This window comes from Crocuta crocuta, unplaced genomic scaffold (assembly GCF_008692635.1).
Source record: "Crocuta crocuta isolate KB4526 unplaced genomic scaffold, BGI_CrCroc_1.0 scaffold26, whole genome shotgun sequence".
NCBI classification, from domain to species: Eukaryota; Metazoa; Chordata; class Mammalia; order Carnivora; family Hyaenidae; genus Crocuta; species Crocuta crocuta.
In genome coordinates this window covers 12,856,828-12,881,043 of record NW_027532249.1, presented here as the reverse complement: position 1 = coordinate 12,881,043, position 24,216 = coordinate 12,856,828, and the positions used below count along the sequence as shown (strand labels likewise).

At 35.1% G+C, this 24,216-nt stretch overlaps 1 protein-coding gene across 4 annotated transcripts in view; it reads left to right on the top strand.

The window, feature by feature from the left end:
* The window catches only part of ESCO1 (establishment of sister chromatid cohesion N-acetyltransferase 1), a 68,494-nt gene that overhangs the window by 13,185 nt on the left and 31,093 nt on the right, over positions 1-24,216 (top strand). For 2 of the 4 annotated variants that reach the window (XM_077778182.1, XM_077778184.1), the window contains exons 1-3: positions 15,809-15,897; positions 16,138-18,273; positions 22,466-22,598. In XM_077778182.1, coding sequence (XP_077634308.1) covers positions 16,723-18,273; positions 22,466-22,598 — 1,684 coding nt within the window. In that variant the 5' untranslated portion in view covers positions 15,809-15,897; positions 16,138-16,722. Of the gene's footprint in view, positions 1-3,331; positions 3,432-15,808; positions 15,898-16,137; positions 18,274-22,465; positions 22,599-24,216 lie in introns of those variants that run through there. The other 2 variants (XM_077778183.1, XM_077778185.1) reach the window with 2 other exon arrangements.

Genomic DNA, 24,216 nt, shown 5'->3' with positions numbered 1-24,216 from the left:
TCTGCAGCCTTGTCAACACCTGTTATTTCTTGTGTTAATTTTAACCATTGTGACAGCTGTCAGGTGGTATCTCATTGTGGTTTTGATTTGTATTTACTTGGTGATGATTGATGTGGAGCATCTTTTCCATGTCTATTAGCCATCTGGATGTCTTCATCCAGAATGCTTAAATTTGTTAGTATTTGTTTGTCTTTAACCTTTTGATGATTTAGGGAATATTTTAATCTGTTCATGAATGGATAGATGGATGCTATTTCCCTTATTTATTTAACTTTCTGTCTTTTATGACCTATAGTCATAGAAATGATCATGATTCCTTCAATACTAGGCAGAAATCCAAGATGATGACTGTAAGTCAGGGACAATCAGAATTTTTTTCCTCCTGTGAAAATTCCACTTCTTCCAAGTGCATCTTACACTTTGTGTTACATAGGTATAATGTACTGTCTGCTCTGTGTTGTGCCAGTTGTAAAGGATGCAGAAATTGTAATTGGATGGTTTGTTAATAACAAGCATAAAGTTCTCAAGATATAAACACAGTTTGACAGTTTTCTGTAGAGAAGTTTAAAAACTTCTGATTTGCTTTTAGGCCTAGGAATGAAAGCTAATCTTAAGTTGTTTTCATCATTTAAAAAAATGGTTAAAATAAACCCCCAAAGACCCCTCAGATTACTAATGAGGATTGAAAGAGGGATATTACTAACAACCTTACAGAAATGAAAAAATTATAAATGAATACTTTGAACAGTGGAATACTAACAATCCTGAGAACCTAGATGAAATGGACAAATTCCTAGAAAGACAGTCAAGAATATAACTCCAATACCAAAATTAGACAAGGACATCACAAATAAAGCTACAGATCAATATTTTTTATTACACAAAACATCCTCGACTACATACATGCAAACTCAATCAAACAACATATAAAAAGAATTACTGTGATGAAGTGGGATTTATCCAAGAGGTGCAAAATTGGGTCAACATATGACAAAGTAATACACTGTGTTAAAGGAATAAAGGGGGAAAACCCACATGTCACCTTAGCAGAGTAGAGAAAGCATTTGACAAAATCCAACATTCTTCATGATTAAAAACACCCAACAAATAAGGAATAGAATGGCATCTGTGAAAAGTCTATCTCTAACATTATACTTAATGGTGAAAGATTGAAGGTTTTACTCTTAAGTTCAGCAGTAAGACAAGGATGTTTGTTTTTGCTACCTTTATTCAACATTGTACTGGAGGTTCTAGCTGGGACAATTAGGCAAGAAAAAGGAATAAAGGCATCCAGATTGGAAAGGAATAAAACAATTTCTATTTGGAGATGACATCTTATATATAGAAAATTCTAAGGAATCCGCAAAAAAGCCCCAAAGCCTGTTAGTTCTGATAAATGAATTCAACAGGGTTATATGTTACAAGATCATTGTACAAAAATCAGTTTTATTTGATTCTAGAGACAAACCATCTAAAAAGGAAATTAAGAAAACAATACCTTTTATAATATAATCAAAAAGAATAAAGTACTTAGGAATAAATTTAACAAAAGAAGTGCAAGGCTTGTACACTGAAAATTCTAAAACATATTTAAAAAAATTAAAGATGACTTAACTAAGTGAAAAATTCTCTGTGTTCAAGAATTAGAAGACTTACNCGAACCCACGAAGTGCGAGATCGTAACCTGAGCCGAAGTCGGATGCTTAACCGACTCAGCCACCCAGGCGTTCCCCCCAGAATTTTTTAATGTCTATTTTTGAGAGAGGGAGAGAGAGAGGATAAGCGGGGGAGGGTTGGAGGGGGGCAGAGGATCCCAACCAAGCTCCGTGCTGACAGCACAGAGCCATATGTGGGGCTCACTCAAACTCATGAACTGTGAGATCATGACCTGAGCGGACATCAGGAGTTGGATACGTAACCAGCTGAACCACCAGGCACCCCCATAATCAAATATTAATGATTAAAACTTAAGTACATTTTATTATAAAGCACTCTGGGAAATTGGATATACTCAAATTCTCAAGCTCTTTCTAATGTGTCTTGTAAAATTGCTGTAGTAAAATATAAATGTTATTTTTGTTTTTTTGAAGTCATTTTATATAAAGTTTAATTATTTTTGTTTTACTCCAGTATTGGTTTCATTAGGATTATATTAATAAGTTAGCTTTGAGTTGTTGGAGGAGTATTATCAATTTGTTAACAGATGAGAGGGTACATTTCAGTTCTTGATGCAAGATTTTATTTAGGGGTTATGAAGAAAGGGAGTTTATTAAGTTGTATGATGCTAGATTAGTGATGATTTAGCATGAAAGGGAAACTAAAATTGAAGTGGTCCTTCGCACACTAAATAGGTGATTGACAATTACTGTAGAGTTGTATTATCAGTTTACTCCTCTTCTAAGGCAGGTCCCAACAGTCAAATGTGTTAAAATAGTTAGAATTTTGGAGGAAGAGATGTAAATGAAGATAATTCATTATTTTAAAAATTATAATTCTTAGTGCTAAAATAATAAAGGGATATATAAAGGAGCTTTCTTTTTTTTGTTATTATTATACTTCTGGGGCTTACTCTTTGGCAAGTTTGGAGCTTCTCAGAAAATTAACTACAATATGTGTTAGCTGTTACTGTATAAGAAACTGCTCTACAATTCAGTGGCTTAAAAGAGTATTAATTACTCTTGATCACATATCTGTAGAGCAGTTGTGGGTTAGATGACTTAGGTTAGACTTGCCTGGGCAGCAGTGGGTGTGGGTAGTCTTTATTTCTCACTGTGGTTTGGACTTAGCACCTCATGTGGAGTTTGGCTTAGTTCTTCTCTTTGTGTCTATTCCGGGGTCTAGGTTGAAGGGCTGCCTTCCTCTACCTGCTGAAACTCTTCTCATGGTGATTGCAGAGACACAAGAGGGCAAGCCCAGCTGCACAAAGACATTTCAAACCTCTATTTGCATCATTTCTGCTGATGTACTATTTGGCAAAGCAAGTTAGATGACTAAAGCTATGAGGGCGGGGTAGTATTACTTTGCTCACCATGAGGCCAAAGGAAGGCATATGGCTAAGCTCAGCACCAGTTGGGAAGGAAAATATACTCCTTCCATGGAGTGGAGGTTTGGAGGTAGTGACTATATTGGAAGAAAAACCTAATCTATTATATCTAACTTATTAAAAATGAGATATGTGATGCTTTGCATTGTCATTAGGCAGTTGTTTTATCTAGTTTATTCTTAAGTTGTCTTAATAGATCAGTTAGTAGACAATAGTATTTTTATATTCCCACGTGTTTTAATAGATTATTTTACTTTAGTTATAGGATGTTTTTTTTTTTTTTTTAAGATTAATCCCCAAACACAAGAAGTTATTAGAAGCATCATTCATTGGAAATATCATCATTCAATTTAAAGAAAAAGTGATATGTGATTTCTGTCTCAATAAGGTAAGTGGCTTATACTTTGATAATTTAGTGCCTTCCAATATGAATTAGTGTGCCAAATATACTTATATTTTCAAAGAAATAAAACTTATATTTTAATTTTTTGACTAGGTTATATGTCTACATAATAAAACGTTTGAGTAAGTGTATAGTGAAAAGTAAGCTTTTTTACACTCCTGACACTTCCCAGAAATCTTTACTATTAAGTAAGCATATGTTTCTATACATTTCCTTTCTCCTACTCTTCTAAAAAACGGCTATTTTTACCCTGTTCAGCACCTTGCTTTTTTTGGTTTAACAGTGTTTCTTGGTTGTAGGTACAGATCCATATCAGTTTCTTACAGCACTGTTTTTTTGGACAGCTTTATTATAGTTTATATACAGTAAACTTCACTCTCAAACTGTACAATTTGGTGGATTTTGACAGATAAACACACTCTTAGAACCACCATTGCAGTCAAGACACAGAACACTTCGATCATTTCCAAAAGTCTGTTTCTCCCTCCACCCCTGACCCTAGGCAGTGACTCATCTACTTTCTATTACTGTAGATTATAGTTGACCCTTGAACAACATAAGTGGGTACACTTACATGTGGATTTTTTTCAGTAAATACATTGAAAATTTTTTTGAGATTTGTGGCACTTCAAAAAACAGCTCACAGATGAACCTAGAAATATTGAAAAAATTAACAAAAAGTTAGGAGTCTCATGAATGCATAAAATATATGTAAGTTATTTTATTATTTATTATCATAAAATATTGACGAATATGTTATAAAAAGTTAAAATTTATTACAATATATACACATAGACCATACATTGCATCATTTGCTGTCAAAAGAAATGTAAACAAATATAGAGATGCAGTATTAAATCATAACTGCATAAAATTAACTGTAGTACATACTGTATTACTGTAATAGTACATACTGTATTACTGTTAATAATTTCGTAGGCACCTTATGTTGCTGTTCTGAGCTCAGGTGTTTGAGTCCATTTTAAATACTGTGTGATACTAATCATCTCTGTGTGATTAGTCTCCAGTAAATTACGTATCACAGTAAAAAATGATCTCAACAGTTCTTGCGTACTTTTCATTGTGTTTAGTGCAATACTGTAAACTTTGAATAACACCATGGGACACATACAGAGTGCTGCTAGTGATGCTGCAAGTGCTCTCAAGAAGCAGGGAAAAGTCATGACATTATAAGAAAAAGTTGAATTGCTTCATAAGTACCATTGATTGAGGCCTACAGCTAAAGTTGCCCTCCAATTCAAGATAAACGAATTTAGCTAAAGGACCATTGTAGGAAAAGAAAAGGAAATTCATGAAGCTATTGCTGCAGTTATGCCAGAAGGCATCAAAACCTTGTACTTTTTGAAATAACCTTTTTATCTTGTATTGAAAATGCAGTTTTTATGTGTGTTCAGGATTGCTAATAAGAAAGGCATACCTATAGACTCTAATATGATTTGAGAAAAGGCAAAGTCATTAAATGACAATTTAAAAGGGAGGTGAAGGTTCTAAAGCTGGAGAATTTAATGCCAGCAAAGGCTAGCTTAATAATTTTTGAAAGAGGTTTGGTTTTTAAAATATCAAGACAACAGGAGAAGCTGCTTCTGCCAGCTAAGAGGCAGCAAATAAGTTATCAGATGCCATTAAGAAAATCATTGAGGAGAAAGGGTATCTGCCTGTACAGGTTTTTTAATGCAGAGAAAAAGTGCCCTATTCTGGAAAAAAATGCCAATAAAGGACATTTGTTAGTAAGGAAGAGGAATGAGCTTTAGGATTTAAGGCAGGAGGGGATAGGCTAACTCATTTGTTTTGTGCAAATGCAATTTGGTTTATGATCAGAATTGTTCTTATCTATAAAGCTGCTAATCTCCAAATGCTGAAGAGAAAAGAGAAACACTAGCTGCTAGACTTTTTTTTAAACTAATCTCTATGCCCAACATGGGGCTCGAACTCACAGCCCAAGATCAGAGTCTTGTGCTCTACCAACTGAGTCAGCTAGGCGCCCCAGACTTTTGGTTATATAACAAAATGGACTGCCTGGACAATGAGAACCCTTTTTCTGGTTTAGTTTCGTGAGTAGTTTGTCCCTTAAGTTTGGAAGTACCTTGTTAGTAAGATACCGTTTTTTAAAGTTCTTCTGATCTTAGACAATGTGCCTGGGCACCCAGAACCTCATGAGTTCAGCACCAGAGACATTAAAGTGGTCTACTTGTCCTTAAACACAACATCTCTAATTTGGCCTCTAGATCAGGAGGTCTTAAGAACCTTTAAGGCTTATCACACATGATACTCTATAGAATATTCAGTGCTGTGGAAAAGAACCCTAATAGAACACCATGAAAGTCTGGAAGGATCCATCATTGAAGATGCCATTGTTGTTTATAGAAAAAGCCATGAAACCTGTCAAGCCTGAAACAGTAAATTCCTGTGGGAGAAAAATGTGTCCAGGAGTTGCACATGATCTTACAGAATTTACAACAGAGACAATCAAGGAAGTCTTGAAAGAGATTGTGGATATGGCAAAAAATGATGGGGAGCGTGAAGGGTTTTAAGATACAGATCTTGGAGAAATTCAAGAGCTAATAGATGCTACAAAAGAGGAATTAACAGATGATTTGATGAAGATAAACACAGCTGAACCAATGGCAGAAGATGAAAATGTGGAAGAAGCAGTGCCAGGAAACAGATTGACATTAGACAGTTTGACAGAGCATTCCAATTATTCAAGACTGCTTTTGACTTCTTATAGGATGTGGACCCTTCTATGGTATAGGTACTGAAACTAAAGCAAATGTAGAAGGATTGTATTGTATAGAAACATTTTTAAAGAGATGAAAAAACAAAAATATCAGGCGGAAATACAATGTATTGCTGTAAAGTTACACCAAGTGTGCATGCCTTTCTTGCCTACTCTTTCACCTTCACCTCTTCTGCTATCCTTGAAACACCAAGACCAACCCCTCCTCTTCCTCCTCCTCCTCCTCCTCCTCAGCCTACTCAGTGTGAAGAGTGAAAACGAGGATGAAGACATTTATGGTGATCCACTTCCATTTAATCAATAGTAAATAATCATCATGCCATACAGTTAATAAACTTATCTGTTGTATGTGTGTCTTCGTGTGAAAATCTAATAACTTGTGGCAAGAACTGTATGAGACGTTTTTCTTTCATCATCATCATCATCATCATCATTGCTTAAATATTCATCATATAGAAAATCATGTACAAGACTTGTATAGAAGTGGATAGCTTATCTTTACATAGGCATAAGGTGAGTAATATTTAATATGAAATTAATAGTGTTTTCTTGCTGTTTTATAACTTTACTTTCAAAGAATTACATTATGTACAGTATGCTTCTTTCTGTTGTAATTGGAGAAACCGTATATTAGCCTATCATTACAGGTAAGTGTTTTTTTTTAAAAAAAAATGTATTTGCAGTGTTGTGTTATGAATATGATTGTAATACTGTATGACATAACAATTATATAACAATTCATTAGTGTATATGCTAGCCAACATGGAGCAGTTGATCAGTTATACTAGACTATTGTAAAGCGATCATTGCTGCCTCATTAGTGCATAAATTGTTATACCTGTAAATAGGAATTTCTTTTTCACATTATCTTTTCATTTCTGATATCTAGTGTTAATGATAGCATATAACATTTACAGTGTTGTATCATTTAGGACAGTATTGATGTAGGTACTGACATGATTTATCTTGTCAAAGGATGTTGTAAATTTATGATATCAATAAATGCAGTACTATAAATTTATTTTCCTATGATTTTCTTAACATTTTCTTTTCTCAGGTTTAATTGTAAGAATACAGTATATAATACATATATATAACACAAAATATGTATTAATTAACTTACTGGTAAGGCATCTTGTCAACAGTAGGCTATATTAGTAGTTAAGTTTTGGGGAAAAGAAAAGTTATATGCAGATTCTTGACTGCACCAGGATTCGGCATTCCAACGCCTGTAGTGTTCAAGGGTCAACTATAGTTTGCTTTTTCTAGAATTTCAAGTGGAATCCTACATAATGCACTCTTTCGGTCAAGCTTTTTTCACTCACCATAACGGTTGTGAAGTTCATCATATTGTTTGAGTAGTTCTTTTGATTTTAGAGTAATTTTCTATTATATATTGATATACCACGTTGATCTGTTCACTGGACCTTTGGTGGTTTTTTTTCCCCCTCAGATTTTGGTTATTGTGCATAAAGCTGCTTTGAAGATTTTAGAATATGAGTTTTTACATGGTCATGTGTAGAATGAGTAGGATTCTTGCCTAAAATCCATCTTTGTCTACCTCAAAGATCTTGTTTTTGTTTTATTTTTGAACTTTATAGTTTTTTTTTTTTTTTTATATATTTTTATTTATTTCTAGGAGAGAGAGAGAGAGAGAGAGAGAGAGAGAGAGACAGCGTGAGCAGGGGAGGGTCAGAGAGAGAGGGAGTCACAGACGGAAACAGGCTCCAGGCTCTGAGCTGGCAGTCAGCACAGAGCCCGACGCGGGGCTCGAACCCACAAACTGCGAGATCATGACCTAAGCGAAAGTCAGACGCTCAACCGACTAAGCCACCCAGGCGCCCCATGAACTTTATAGTTTTATACTCATTTCTGTGATCAGTCTCAAATTATTTTTGTCAGTTGCGTGACGTTAGGGTTGATGTTCTTTCTTGTCTTCTCTTCTATTAGATATCCAGTAGTTCTAGCACCATTTTTTCAGACTTTGTTTTCCCCATGGATTTGTGTTGGCACTTTTGCTGAAAATCATTTGATCATAAATGTATGGGTCTTATTTTGGATTCTCTATTCGATTGATCTCTGCTTCCTTAATCACTGCTTTGATTACTCTAGATTTGTAAGTCTTGAAATTGGATAGTTATCAGTATTCAAGAAAATCTTTTTTAAAAAACGCTTTGATTATTGTATATAGTTGCTACATTTCCATGTAAGTTTTAAAATCAGGTTGTCAGTTTCTTTATAAAAAGACTAGGAACTTTGCTTGGAATTCACTTGACGTAATTGCATGGTATTCTGTTGGGTATATATAATTGCATCAATATGTAAGTAGCTTAAACTGATGCCTGTTTGTTGGAGTACTCAGTCTATTGATTCAGTGTTGGCAATTAATTTTATATTTATTTGTGTCTTTGAGTACTTGTGCATGTGTATGTCTGTAATGTAAAGTCCTGGAAATGGAATTGTTTGAAATTTACCTTTTATAATTTTGGTAGGTATTGCCCGATTGTCCTGCATAGACATTGAATTATCTGCAATAATGTGAAAGTACCTGTCATAAACCTTTCTCAAGACTGTGTTGTTAAACTTCCTGATCTTTGACCTGATAGGTGAAAATTGGTATTTTGTCTTGGTTCTAACTTAATTATTCTGTTACTATCACCAACCATGTGTGGTTTCTTTCCTGCAAATACATTATGGTGATTAACTTTTGCTTTTTCTTGCCAGAGTATTTCCCCAGTTTTGTCTCTCAAACCAGGCTTTTGAATTTTGTGACAGGGTTTGAAAGTCTTTCCCACTGTGAAAATAAATATTACAATTTCCCACATTTAATCTGTTATGTTTTAAATCTTAATTAATTTTTAATGGTTAAATTTTTCCTGGACATTACCTCAGTCTTAACCAAAATTGCCCAGATGGTTACCTAATTGTCCCGACACCAATTGTTTTTATTTATTTATTTATTTAAAAATTTAAAAATGTTTGTTTTGGGGGAGGGAGAAAGAAGAGTGTGAGCAGGGGAGGGACAGAGAGATAGGGAGACAGCTAACAGCTCAGAGCCTGACATGGGACTTGAACCCATGGACCGAGAGATCATGACCTGAGCTGAAGTTGGACACGTAACCGACTGAACCACCCAGGAGAGGAGCTCCTATGTATGTATGTATGTATGTATGTATGTATGTATGTATCTACTTAAATTTTAGTTAATATACAGTGCAATATTGGTTTCAGGAGTAGAACTCAGTGACTCCTCACTTAGATACAGCAGCCAGTGCTCATCATAACAAATGCCCTTCTTAGTACCCATCACCCATCTAGCCCCTTTCCCACCCACCTCCCTCTATTATCCTATAGTTCTCTATCATTAGGAATCTCCTGTGGTTTGTTTCCCTCTCTTCTCTCCCTGCCTGCCTTCCCATATGTTCATCTGTTGTTTTTTTTACATTTATTTATTTTTGACAGAGTGTGAGTAGGGGAGGGGCAGAGGGAGTAGGGCAACACAGAATCAAAAGCACACTTCAGACTCTGAGCTGTCAGCACAGAATCCAACATGGGGCTTGAACTCATTTAACCCCAAGATCATGACCTGAGCTGAAGTTGGATGCTTAAACAACTGAGCCACCTCCTGAGGGGCCCCTCATCTGTTTAGTTTCTTAAATTCCATGTATGAGTAAAATCACATGGTATTTGTCTTTCTCTGATTGACATACTATGTTCTAGCTCCATCCACCTCATTGCAAATGGCAAGGTTTCTTCTTTTTGATGGCTGAGTAATATTCCTTTGTATACATACACCACTTTTTAAAAAATTTTTTAATGTTTTATTTATTTCTGAGAGAGAGAGACCACGTGAATAGGGGAGGGTCAGAGAGAGGGAGGTACAGAATCCGAAACAGGCTCTAGGCTCTGAGCTAGCTGTCAGCACACAGTCCAACGCGGGGCTTGAACCCACGAACCGTGAAATCATGACCTGAGCTGAAGTCAGATGCTTAACCGACTGAGTCACCCAGGCTCCCCATACCACATCTTCTTTATCCATTCATCAGTCAGTGGAGATTTGGACTCTCTCCCCAGTTTGGCTATTGTTGATAATGCTGCTCTAAACCTTGGGTTGCAAATACCCCTTCTAATCTGTATTTTTGTATCCTTTGGGTAAATACCTAGTAGTGTAGTTGCTGAATCGTATTGTAGTTCTATTTTTAGTTTCTTGAGGACCCTCCATGCTATTCTTCAAAGTGGCTGCATCAGTTTGCATTCCCACCAGCAGTGTAGGAGGGTTCCCTTTTCTCTGCATCTTTGTCTACACCTATTGTTGTGTGGTTAATTTTAGCCATTGTGACAGGTGTCAGGTGGTATCTCATCATGGTTTTGGTTTGTATTTACCTAGTGATGAGTGATGATGAGCATCTCTCCCCTTGTCTGTTAGTTATCTGGATGTCTTCTTTGTAAAGTGTCTGTTCATGTCTTCTGCCCATTTCTTAACTGGATTATTTGAGTTGAGTTGAGTTTTGGCAAATTCTTTATAGATTCTTGGATACTAACCCTTTATCAGATACATCATTTGCAAATGTCTTCTCCCATTTAAGCTGCCTTTTAGTTTTGTTGATTGTTTTCTTTGCTGTGCAGAAGCTTGTTATCTTGATGAAGTCCCAGTAGTTCATGTTAGCTTTTGTTTCCTTTGCCTTTGGTGACATTGATACCATATATTGAATAATCTTACTTCATTAATTTGAAAGTAATTAGATTAATACTACCTTTGTATGTAATAACTTCCCTCATGAACTTGGGCCTATTTTTGGAGTCTATTCTCTTCCATTACTTTCTTGTCTATTGATGTGTTGGAACTCTTAATTATTACAACTAAGTGACACAAATATACACCCATTACTTTTTTTTTAAGTGTTTGCCATTCTCCCCCCCTCCCCCCCCCGTTTACTTTTTGAGAGAGAGAGCACAGGTGGGGCAGGGACAGAGAGAGAGATCTAATCCAAAGCAGGCTCCATGCCATTAGTGCAGAGCTGGATGCAGGGCTTAAACTCAGAAACTGCCATTTTGCGACCTGAGCCGAGATCAAGCTGCTCGAGTCACCCAGGTGCCCCATATGTCCCTTTACTTTCTAAGTTGATTTGTGTATGTGAAACTAGCATGTGATATTTTCTTCTATTATGTATTTCAGCTAATTGTTATTTAAAGTCTTTTTATTCACCTTAATGAGTTCACATACTAATATTTTTTTCTTTTTTCCCTTGCAAATAATAATTTGCATGTATGATATATATGTGGTCAAGATTTTTTCCCACTCCCTAGTAGCTTGAGGGTAGTCTTTTTCTCCTCATGATATACTTTGTAACATTAAAAAAAAAATCCACTGTGCTAGGTGTTCTTGGTCCTTTTAATTTGGAAACTCATTTCTTTCTCCTTTTTTTATTATTAAAAAAGTTTTTCTAATGTTTGTTTTTGAGAGAGTCAGAGTGCAAACAGGAGAGGGTCAGAGAGAGTGGGAGACACAGAATCTGAAGCAGGCTCCAGGCCCTGAGCGGTCAGCATAGAGCCCAATGCAGGACTTGAGATCATGACCTGAGCTGAAGTTGGATGCTTAACTGAGCCATCCAGGTGCCCCTGTTTTTCTCTTTTCTAAAACAACTGATACTAGAAAGACCTCTGTGGATGTTCTTTTAATTTTCTTTTTTTTATTATTATTTTTAAAATTTAAATCCAAGTTAATTAACACATAGTGTAATAATAATTTTAGAAATAGAATTTAATGACTCATAACTTAAGCAACGCCCTTTGCTCATCAATTTTTTTTAAATTTTTAAATCTAAATCCAAGTTTGTTAACATATAGTATAATAATAATTTCAGGAATAGAATTTAATGTCTCATCACTTAAATATAACACCTATAGCATCCCAGTGCTCATGTCCTCCTTAATGCGCCTCACTGCTTTAGCCCTTCCCCCCCCAACACCCTGTATTTAAGAGTCTCTTAGAGTTTGTCTCCCTCTCTGTTGTTATATTGTTTTTGCTTCCCTTCCCTTATGTTCATCTGTTTTGTATCTTAAACTCCACATAGGAGTGAAATCAAATGATATTTGTCTTTCTCTGGCTTACTTTGTTTAGCATAATACATGCTAGCTCCCTCCATGTTGTTCTGAATGGCAAGATTTCATTCTTTTTTTTTTTTTTTATTTTTTTTTTAATGTTTTTATTTATTTCTAGGAGAGAGAGAGACAGTGTGAGCAGGGGAGGGTCAGAGAGAGAGGGAGTCACAGACTGAAACAGGCTCCAGGCTCTGAGCTGGCAGTCAGCACAGAGCCCGACGCGGGTCTCGAACCCACGAACCGCGAGATCATGACCTAAGCGAAAGTCGGACGCTCAACCGACCAAGCCACCCAGGCGCCCCACGATTTCATTCTTTTTGATTGCCAAGTAATACTCCATTGTGTGCAAAAGTAGACACACATACACAACTACATCTTCTTTATCCATTCATCAGTCGATGGACATTTGGGCTCTTTCCATACTTTGGCTATTGTTGATAGTGCTGCTATAAACATTGGGGTGCATATGCCCCTTTGAATCAGCACTCAGCACTCTTATATCTTTTGGATAAATACCTAGTAGTGCAGTTGCTGAATTGTATAATAGTTCTATTTTTAATTTTTTGAGGAACCTCCGGTTTTTCTAGAGTGGCTGCACCAGTTTGCATTTCCACCAGTAGTGCAGAAGGGTTCCTCTTTCTCTGCATCCTTGACAATATCAGTCATTGCCTGAGTTGTTAATGTTAACAATTTGGACAAGTGTGAGGTGGTATTTCATTGTGGTTTTGATTTGTATTTCACTGATGATGAGTGATGGTGAGCATGTTTTCATGTGTCTGTTAGCCATCTGGATGTCTTCTTTGGTAAAGTGTCTATTCGTGTCTTTTGCCCATTTCTTCACTGGGTTATTTGTTTTTTGGGTGTTGAGTTTAATAAGTTCTTTATAGATTTTGGATACTAACCCTTTATCTGATACGTCACTTGCAGATATCTTCTCCCATTCCATTGGTTGCCTTGTTGTTTTGCTGATTGTTTCCTTCACTGTGCAGAAGCTTTTTATCTTGATGAGGTCCCAGTAGTTCATTTTTGCTTTTGTTTCCCTTGCCTCCAGAGACTAGTAAGAACTTATAATGGCTGAGGTCAAAGAGGGTGTTGCCTGTTTTCTCCTCTAGGATTTTGATGGCTTCCTGTCTTACATTAGGTCTTTCATCCATTTTGAGTTTAGTTTTGGGTATGGTGTAATAAAGTGGTCCAGGTTCATTTTTCTGCATGTTGCTGTCCAGTTTTCCCAGCACCATTTGCTGAAGAGACTTTTTTCTATTGGATATTCTTTTCTGATTTGTCAAAGATTAGTTGGCCGTATGTTTGTGGGTCCATTTCTGGGTTCTCTATTCTGTTGCATTGATCTTTGTGTCTCTTGTGCTAGTACCATACTGTCTTGATGATTACATTACAGCTTTTTAATATATAGCTTGAAGTCTGGGATTGTGATGCCTGCAGTTTTGATTTTCTTTTTCAAGATTGCTTTGGCTCTTTGGGGTCTTTTCTAGTAAAAGACCCCAAAATTTGTAAAAATACAAATTTTAGGATTGTTTGTTTTAGCTCTGTGAAGAATGCTGGTGTTACTTTGATACGGATTGCCTTTTAATTTTCTTCTTATATTTTGTCTCCTATTTACCATCTCTGTCTTTTTTTTTTGTTTGACTTTATAGGAGATCTTCTTACCTTATCTTCTAATGCTTTTATTGATTTTTTAATTTCTTTGCTATTTTTAATTTTCATGTGTTCCCTTTTTTTACTGTAAATATTCTTGTTTATTTGTTTCATGAATGGATTAGCTTATTTTTAGTTTTTGGCTCTGCATAGTTTGTTTTTGCCAAGGTGTTTAGTTCCTGTTTTTTCATTTTAAGGTTTTTCTTATGTCTGTGGTTATTCTTGTTTATTTGCTCAGGGTTACAAGTGAGACACTAAAAACTGATTGGAAAGTTTTGTGTATTTGGATGGTGGGTGGGCTGGTAGTTTCCTGACTGTAGGGTGTGAGAGACAGGGTGCTTGTGCTTATGGACTATGGACTACTATGGACTATGGGTCCTATAAGTATTTTTTTGGATCTTTTATCTCTAAGGGCCTGTCAGATTCATTAGAAAATGATCCTCCTGGAAAGTACAGTCGTGGCTGCCTCCTCTAGGAGTCTCTTGAGTAGGCAAAAGAGAACTTTAGTGGAAGGAGTGAGTTTCAGCAATCACTGTGTGTACTCCTACTTACTCCCTCTGTTGTTAGTATGATATTTCTTCCCTCAGCTGCACTTCTGAGTCCCCAGACCAAAGATCTTTCATTTTACTTTTTCTAGATATGTATACTACAGTCTTCAAGGATGCGGGAGTGGGCAGTCTCCTGGGTGCTAGTAATTGGAATGGCAGTCTTGGAATCTTTCTGCTTTTTTTTTTTTTTAATATTTTTATTTATTTCTAGGAGAGAGAGAGACAGTGTGAGCAGGGGAGGGTAAGAGAGAGAGGGAGATACAGACTCTGAAATAGGCTCCAGGCTCTGAGCTGGCCATCAGCACAGAGCCCGACGCGGGGCTCGAACCCACGAACCATGAGATCATGACCTAAGCGCAAGTTGGACGCCTAACCGACTAAGCCACCCAGGCGCCCCTCTTTCTGCTTTTTTGAGTTGTTTTTTTCATTCTCATCTCTGATGGAGCCTGGTACTTCCAATTACTGAGTTTTGGGGGATTCTGTGGTTGTAAGTAGAGCTACTTCTCAGTTCCCCCATTTCTTGCTTAGGATTCAAGTTTTCTTGAGTCTGGTGGTTATTATTTATCATTAAAAAATTTTTTAAAATGTTTTATTTATTTCTGAGAGAGAGAGAGAGAGAGACAGTGTGAGCAGGGAAGGGTCAGAGAGAGAGAGGGAGATAAAGAATCTGAAGCAGTCTCCAGACTCTGAGCTAGCTGTCAGCACAGAGCCCAACGCGGGGCTCGAACCCATGAACCGTGAGATCATGACCTGAGCCGAAGTCGGACACTTAACTGACTGAGCCACCCAGGCGCACCTATTATTTATCATTCTTTGTAGCTCCCATATTTTTTATTTTTACCATTTAGTGTTTATTCTTTAGGTTTATGCTTTTGTCTTGTTTTAATCTATTGCTTTTTTTTTAAAGTAGGTTTTACATGAGAGTAGAAGTAAATGTTTAAATCTGCCTTTCAATTGTGTGTATCAGTGTTTTTCTGTGTACAAGTAGTTATTTATGTGTACTCTTTTTTCCTCAAAATAGGATTTTACTTTACCACTTTAACCTATTGTGTGTATATGTCATGAATTGTATTTTGTATTTTAAACTTTTTCTACAGCATAAAATGGATAGTTTACCTCAGGTTAGAAATAGTAAAGTTATGTGGTATGTATAAAGTGAATTCTGAAGACTAATGGTAAGACAGGTTAAAATTGTAGAGTGTTGTATTTATTGAGTGGTGAGTGAATAATTTGCATCTTTCCTTTGCACCTTTTAAACATTTTTAAATACACTTTTTTTTTTTTTAGGTGCTGTGTAATGTGTTAAGAGGATATTTTAAGGAATGATTTTGTCAAATTTTCATGAGTTATGGTGGCTGAAAGATCAGTTCTATCTTGTGGGAAAAGAATTGTAAGTAATCTCAAGGAAAAAATTGATTTTCGACTGTTGTGTACTTATATAAGACAAATAATTGATTACTTATAAGAATGTAGTTGGGATATTTTATTCTGTTAGCCTTAAATATACGGACTAAATAATTAAAAAGGAGAAGTTAGATTTTACATAAATTAGATTATTTCTGTATACTATTAGCATTGCCATATTTCTTGGATTGTACACATTTAATTTTAATTTTTTTTAATTTTTCAGAAATGGCAGCACAAAAGGAAATCTATGTTAATAGAGTATTTTATTAAACGAAAAAGGTTAGATAAGAACTTTAAACTAACAGTCTCAGCAAACAAGGAAAGAAACCTGTTAGCTGTAAGACATGTTTCAAATGAATCGAAGTCCAGTAACTGTAGACTTCAGAAGAAAAAAGTTTTCAAAATCTTTGTCAAAACAGGTCAGTGATAAATAACTCCTCCAGTAATAGGGCTAGGCCTGAAAACCATTATTAATTGAAAAATTAACAAAACAGTTTGAACCGGAATTAAGTTTTTTCATAAAAAATTGTAAAAATATCAAATTAGAATTAAATTTTCCTCAAATTTCTATTGCCTTGCCCGGAAGTAAAGCAAATATCTTTCAGCCTTCATACCAGCTTTTCTCATGTCCTAGGGATGACTGAAACCTTATTTGAAGCAAACTAGTAGTTTTGTTGAAAATGTACATCAGCCTCAAAGTTGATTTTTAAGACCTTCTCAGAATAATACTAGACATTCAGCATTTGCACCTACCAGAACACGAAAATCCTCTTGAAAACTACTGAGAAAAGGAGGACCTTACTCAGGAATGATGTCCATTCAGGAGAAATCAAAAGAAAATTCCTCCAGTGTTATTAAAAAAAGTGAAGATAAGAATTCAGAAACACAAATTCAAGGTTCTCAAACGAATCTGGCAAAAAAATCAGGCCGAAAGGAAACTATCAAATCACTGGTTAAATCTTCTACTGAGAGTAAAATAAATCAATCTGAATTAGGAACATGCATGAGTACAAGGTCATCAAAAGCTGCATCCAATGATAAAAAAGCTAGCAAGTCCATTAATAAAAATATGGTGACTGTGAAGGGACATTCACAACAAGAATCTACGAAAAAGAAAAAATTACCTCAGAAAAAGTCAGTGCATGGAACTCCTAAATCAAATGAACAGCTTAACCGGAGGTCACAGAGACTTCAACAGTTAACAGAAGTTTCAACCAGGTCTCTGCGTAATAGAGAAATTCAGAGTCAAGTTCAAGTGGCTAAACAGAATTTGCCACCAAGAAAAGAGCACTGTAACAATACTCAAAGTAAATATAATAAAGTTAAAACAAGCCAAAAGCATGTGAAAAGAAAAGTACCGGAAATAAAGTCTGACTCTAAAGAGGATGAAAATCTTATAATTAATGAAGTAATAAATTCCCCCAAAGGAAAAAAACGCAAAGTAGAGCATCAGACAGCTTATACTTGTAGTTCTCAGTGCATAAAAGGATCTGAAAAGTGTCCTCAGAAAAATACTAGAAAAGAGGAAATAAAATCTGTGCCTGTAACTTCTGAGATAAAAAGATCAAAAATGGTTACTTCACCAGTCTCTAAAAAGAATGAGATGAAGAAGTCAGTTCACACACAAGTGAATACTAGTGCAGAATCCCAAAAAAGCCCACAGCCATCAGTGCCTGAACAAAGTGTAGATAATGAGCTGGAGCAAGCAGGAAAGAGCAAACGGGGTAGCATTCTCCAGCTCTGTGAAGAAATTGCTGGTGAAATTGAGTCAGATACTGTAGAGGTAAAAAAGGAATCTTCACAAATGGAAAGTGTAAAGGAGGAGAAGCCTACAGAAATAAAATTGGAAGAGACTAATAATGAAAGACAAATACTTCATCAGAAGGAAACAAATCAGGATGTTCAATGCAATCGTTTCTTCCCCAGTAGAAAAACAAAGCCTGTGAAATGTATATTAAATGGAATAAACAGCTCAACTAAAAAGAACTCCAACTGGACTAAAATTAAACTCTCAAAATTTAACTCTGTGCAGCAAAATAAGTTGGACTCTCAAGTTTCCCCTAAATTGGGCTTAATACGAACCAGTTTTTCACTACCAGCCTTAGAAATGCATCATCCAGCAACTCAAAGTATATTTTTAGGGACCAAACCACATGATGATAAAAATATAACTTGCCAGCAGGAAGAAATTAAAGAAATTAATTCTGAAGAAGTTAAAGTTCATGATGTTACAGTTGAAATTAATAAAACCACAAAAAGGGCTTCTGAAAATTGTCATTTGGATAATCAAATAAAACCACCTCCTGACCCACCGTTGGATAAGCAGATGAGAGATTCTTTTGAGTCAACACCAGATAAGGTAATTTATTTTTATTCACAGTAGAGGTGCAGGAGTACCTTCTTATTAAATAAGATTTACAATGTTTTTTAGCTTAAGAATCGAGTTGTAAAAGACAGGAATCATTTGTTAAGGTAGACTATTCAATTGTTAGAAGTGTTTTAACTCAGTCTTGTAGTGAGTGATAGGACTAACTTGATTCCTTTAGAGGTCTCACATTCACATAAATGCTTCTCATTGCTTCCTTATTTTTATCTTTCATTTTTATTTTATATGAAGCTTGTTGAATTCTGGCTTTTTTGGGTATTTTTTTGAGTATAATTGACACACCATGCTCTGTTTCTGGTGTACAATATATTGATTCAGCATTTCTGTATGTTTTGCCTACCACAAGTTTAGTTACCACCTGTTACCATACAATGTTATTATAATATTGTTGATTATATTCCCTATGCTGTACTTTTTATTCCCATGACTTATTCGTTACATAATTGGAAATCTGTATCTCCCACTGCCCTTCACTCATTTTGCCCATTCCTATATCCCCCATCTTTTCTTTTTCATTTAACACACCAGTTTCCTTTTTCTATTAATTGCAACTACAGAAACAGTGTTTCATAGTGACAAAAATACAGAAATTAAAGTTCAGCCTTATTCTGACCAAATTGTTAAAATTAATTTCAGCTAACACAAATTAGCCCCTTTTTTCCACCTGATAAAATTTAAAAATTAAACATTTCTTTCTAGTAGTAGAGGTGCCTTTCAGTTTGACTTGCGTGACCATTTTGAACAGTTGGGCAAATAAAATCTCTGAAAGATGTAAATAATTCAGTCTTCAGGTTAAGATTAAGATTGTAGTGGTGAAGAATTTTAAAAATGATAAATTGCAAAGCAATGTAAAAAAGAAAAACAATCTAATAGCTAAAAGAAACTTAAATGATTATCTGAGGAAGTAGTTTGAAACTGTAAAAGCAGCTGAGCTGATTTTCCCCCCAAATTAAATCATAGGTAAAATGCCAATATATAAACCAATAAGCAGAAATGTTTTATGCATCAAAACTGGAGCTCTGTAATACATATGTGAAGAACTTCACTAATTTGTTTCAGTTGTTTAGTCAGTGGAAGAGTGTGATTTAGGTCTCATGTTTGCAGGTACAAATAGGATTGAATTTTCAGGTGTTCCGATTCTCAGCCCAGCATTTTTTCTGCAGTTGCATACTTTGAACATTAGATCACTTGAGAAAACAGTCATTGTGAGTAAAGAGAAAAGTCAAGTCATCCTAAAGTCTTGGGAATGATTTAAAGTTCGCTTTAGAGACATTTTCTCATAGGAGCAAATTTGAATGAATGAGGAATCTGGGCTTCTTGCCAGAAGCCATGAAAATAGATCACTGTCTATTCTTATGGACTACAAATCAAATTAAAGGGAACAGATACCATATGGTACTCTTAGATTTTATTTTCTGAACAAATGGGAATGAAAGCATCAGTTAGAAGATAATTATTCAAATAGTGACGGTAATTAGAAGTAAGTAGTGACTGGTAGTGTAACAAGGGTGGTTTCAATCAGAGATGGGGTGGCTTTCTGTTCAGGGTATGTTTTGTCAGCAAAATGATAGCTATAGTCCAGGTTTATCTTCTCCTGGAGTATTTATCTCCAGGAGTTTTATCTTCTAACTCCTTGATGCATAAATGCCTGTCAGAGCTCAGTTTGTGGAATAAGTCATGAGATTAAAAGGTACAGCACAGGGAATATACTGGTATTGTAATAGCATTGTATGATGACAGATGGTAGTTACACTTGTGGTGAGCATAGCGTCATGTATAGAGAGGTGTTGAATTACTGTGTTGTACCCCTGACATTAAAGTTAACATTGTGTGTCAACTAATATGAAATTAAAAAAAGAAACCCTCAACTTGTGGAGAATTATATCGAAGAATAAGAAATGTAATCCTTTGGAGTAAACTACTAGAATAAAAATGCTTACTTAGACCACATTAATTTGACCTATAATATTGTTTTTACTGGAATGTGCTTTGAATTTATACAGTCTCTATACAGTCTCTTTCAGGGTAGATTACGAGAAACTGTCCTGTGTTAAAAATTTGTGTTAGAAATTTTATTTACATTTGTAAATTCTTGAATATTTCAAGCATTCAGAATACTATAAAACTTAACATTATACTTGTGTTTACTACCCAAATTTGACAAAAACCAACATTTTTTTGAATTCAAGTCTTTTAAAATAAGAAAAGTATGTTAGAGATACAGAAAAAGACCGTATCTCCCTCTTTCCATTTACCTCTCTTCCCAGAGTTAAAGCATGTTTATGAAGTTGGTGTGGATCTTTCCTTTTTTGTTTTTATGATTTCACTGTATCTGTATATCCATAAAGAATACTTAGCACTGTTTGTGTTTTAAATGTTTACATAAATGCTAACATAGTTTGTGTATATGTGTGTGTATTTTTTTGCAACTTGGTTTTGTGCAGTTTAAAACACTTTTAGGTTGTTTCTTTTCACTAATACCACTTTCACTGATGTGATCACTGAGTGATCATGGAATGTGGTAACCATGTTAGTTCATCATGACATAGTTGAGTGCCTGCTGTGTCAAAGACTTTGTGCTAGGCTACAGAAGACAAAATGTTTCCTGCCTTTAAGGAATTTACATTGTAGCAGTCAATTTAGAGATTTCTCTTTATTCATAAGTACTAAGAATTGTGGCAGCTTTGTTCAACCATCACAATAGCTTTCGGTTAATGATGTAATAGCTTTTGGTTAACACTGCCTCTTTGTTAGTCAGAGAAGAGCTTAGTAGAATTATCACCACAGTCTACTCTATGGTTTCTATTATTATCTACATATTATAGGTGAGGAGAATGAGGCTTAGGAATTTAACTTCCCTGAGTAACATTTAAGTGGTAGAGCTAGGATTTAAACTGAGATTGGCTGGCTTCAGAGTCTAGCCAGGTTATACTTGGGGAGGAAGGAGAATATAAAAACAAGCCTTATATCATATGAAATCTTTTTCTATGGCTGCCTGTAATTTTGATGTCAGTTTCTGTAGCACTGAGAAATGATTGTGCTTGATAGGGCTTCTGTGAATTCTTTGGGCTGAATTTAAATTACTTGAACTTTATGACTTTTAAAGCCCAATTATTTTGTGTTTCTTTTTTTAAGCCAGTAACTTACTAAATTCCTTCCTGTTTAATGGAGGTTAATTAGTCATTGCTCTTGTTTTTGTTTTTCTGCTTTTTCAGTGACAAAACTTGTTCACTTTTTAAAAAATATTCAAAAATAATGTTACATAGTTGAGTGTAATAATCACAATACAGATACACCCAATGAGCTTGGAGTATTTTCTTTTGGTAGTTATTGAGTATCAGCTTTGACAGTGTTCTGATTTAGGGGATCTTGGGAATACAAAGATAAATATAATATCATCTTTGCTCTTAAGAGTTAAGATGAATCAGAAACAAATAGCTAATTGAAAATAGTAATAAAGACATGAAAGAGGTAGAGGTGAAGTAGATGGAAATTATTCCAAACTTGGGAAAAGGTTATGGCAAAACTTGGCAAAAGCTTCTTGGAAGAGGTTAATATTTAAGTAATGTGTTGAATTTGTACAGGGGGAGAGGTTCTAGATCAGCATTATCCAGTAGAAATGTAATGTGAACCATATCATTTAAAATTTTCTGGTAGCCACCTTATAAAAGAATAATAAACTGGTAAAATTATTTTCTTTAACCTGTCATATAGAAATACTTCCAGCATATAATTAATTTTAAAAACAGACATATTTTACTGTTTTGTTAAGTCTTAAAAATCTGATGCGTGATTTATATTGACAATATAATCTCAAATCAGTCATACCAAATTTTAAGTGCTCAGTAGTCAGATGAGGCTATGTCCACTATATTGGACAGTGCAAGTTTAGATGGATGAAACAGAAAAAGTATAGAACCAGAATACATCTGTGGGATTTGCAAGTTCTTCAGTATAGCATGAAGGGAATAATGGGAGCTAATGCTGAGAGGGTAGTTTTGGGGGAGATCATGAAGAGACTCTTAAGGCATATCAGTGTGAATTACTCCTACTATAAAGTATTATCTTAAAGTTTCTTAGGATGCATTCACTGAAAGTCTCTTGGGATGAGTGCCAAAGGTTGATATGAAAGCAAATAGTAACTTTTTGAATGTTGTATGTTCAGAATTTCAGTCTATGTTTGGAATCCAAACTTCAAAACAATCTCGTGGGAAATACCTCTACTGTGGGAAATACCTCTACTGTTTCAGCTTCGCTCAGTCAAGCAAAGATTGATACAGGAGAGAATAAATTTCCAGGTAAAACTTTGAAACTTATTTGGGTTTCTCAGTGTTCAGAGATATTTTTGTCAGTATGATAAGAAACAATATTGACTACCACATAGGCTAGTTAAATCTTTCTGAACTATTGCATATGTTTTTCAAATGTATGGTTATCACCATTCTTTTTGTTTTTTTGTTTTTTTTTAAAATCTTTATCACCATTCTTTGGGGGCAGAATTGCTTCTCTTTCTTACCTTGTTTAAAGTACTTACCTTGTTTAAAGTACTTAAGTATGGGGGCGCCTGGGTGGCTCCGTTGGTTGGGTGTCCAACTCTTGGTTTTGGCTCAGGTAATGATCTTAGAGTTGTGGGTTTGAACCCCACGTTGGCCTCTGCGCTGAGCATGGAGCCTGCTTGAGATTCTCTCTCTCCCTGCTGCCTCTGTTCCTCTTCCCTGCTCATGCTGTCTCTCTAAAAAAAGAAAAAAAAAAGTACTTAAGTATGATTCTTTGATTCTTCTAGAAGTTCTTTTATCTTAAATCTTTTGTTTGTGACTAACTTTCTGGAGAAGTATCCCTTAATGAATTGCCTAAGTTAGTGGCAGCAGCTTATTTCTCAAATACAGGTGATTATTTGTGCTTTCCCACTTCAGATTCTTATCTTTAATCCTGAGTTACTCAGTTTTCCATCTTAGTGATTCTGTCTTTGAAAGGATTTAATAAATGCTCCAGGGGCACCTGGCTGGCTCAGTAGGTAGAGTTTACTTAAAAAATTAAAAAATAAAAATAAATAAATAGATTCTGCAATTTGTGCAGTTATACCATACAAAGATTTTTCTGTAACCTTGAAAACATTTTTGACATTACATTATTTAAGCTGTTGGATGGAGATGTGCTCACCATATCAGATGAAGCACAAGGGTATGGAGAAAAGAAATTCCAGGTTCCTCATTCCTGTTTCTCTCTGCTAAGGGAAATACTTGGAGTGGTATACTGAAGTCAGATAATTTCTTCTATTACATATTATTTAACCTCTTCTTTTTGTAGAGGAAGGGAAAATGTAATATAAATATGAGAAATGAACTTATTTTTAGAAAATGAAATGAATTGATTATTGCATTATTTATTAATATGATTAAAACCTCAGAAACTACAATTTAAAATTAGAGTGTAATATACAGTTTTATTTTAGTTTCAGGTGTATAATACAATGATTCAATGATTTTAAACATTCCTCAGTGCTCATTAAGTGTACTCTTAATCCCTTTCACCTGTTTCATCCATTCCCTCACCCATCTCCCTTCTGTAACCACCAGTTCTCTGTATTTAAGAGTATTTATCTCTTTTCCTTTGTTTTGTTTCTTAAATTCCTTCATATAAGTGAGATCATATGGTAATGTATTTGTCTTTCTCTGACTGACTTGTTTCACTTAGCATTGTAGTCTCTAGCTTCATCCATGTTGCAAATGGCAAGATTTCATTCTTTTTGGTGGCTGAGTAATATTCCATTTTATATATACCATATCTTATTTATCCATTCATTAGTCCATGGACACTTGAGTTGCTTCCATAATTTGGCTATTATAGATAATTCTGCAGTAAACATAGGGGTGCATGTATCTTTTTGAATTAGTGTTTGTATTTATTGGGTAAATA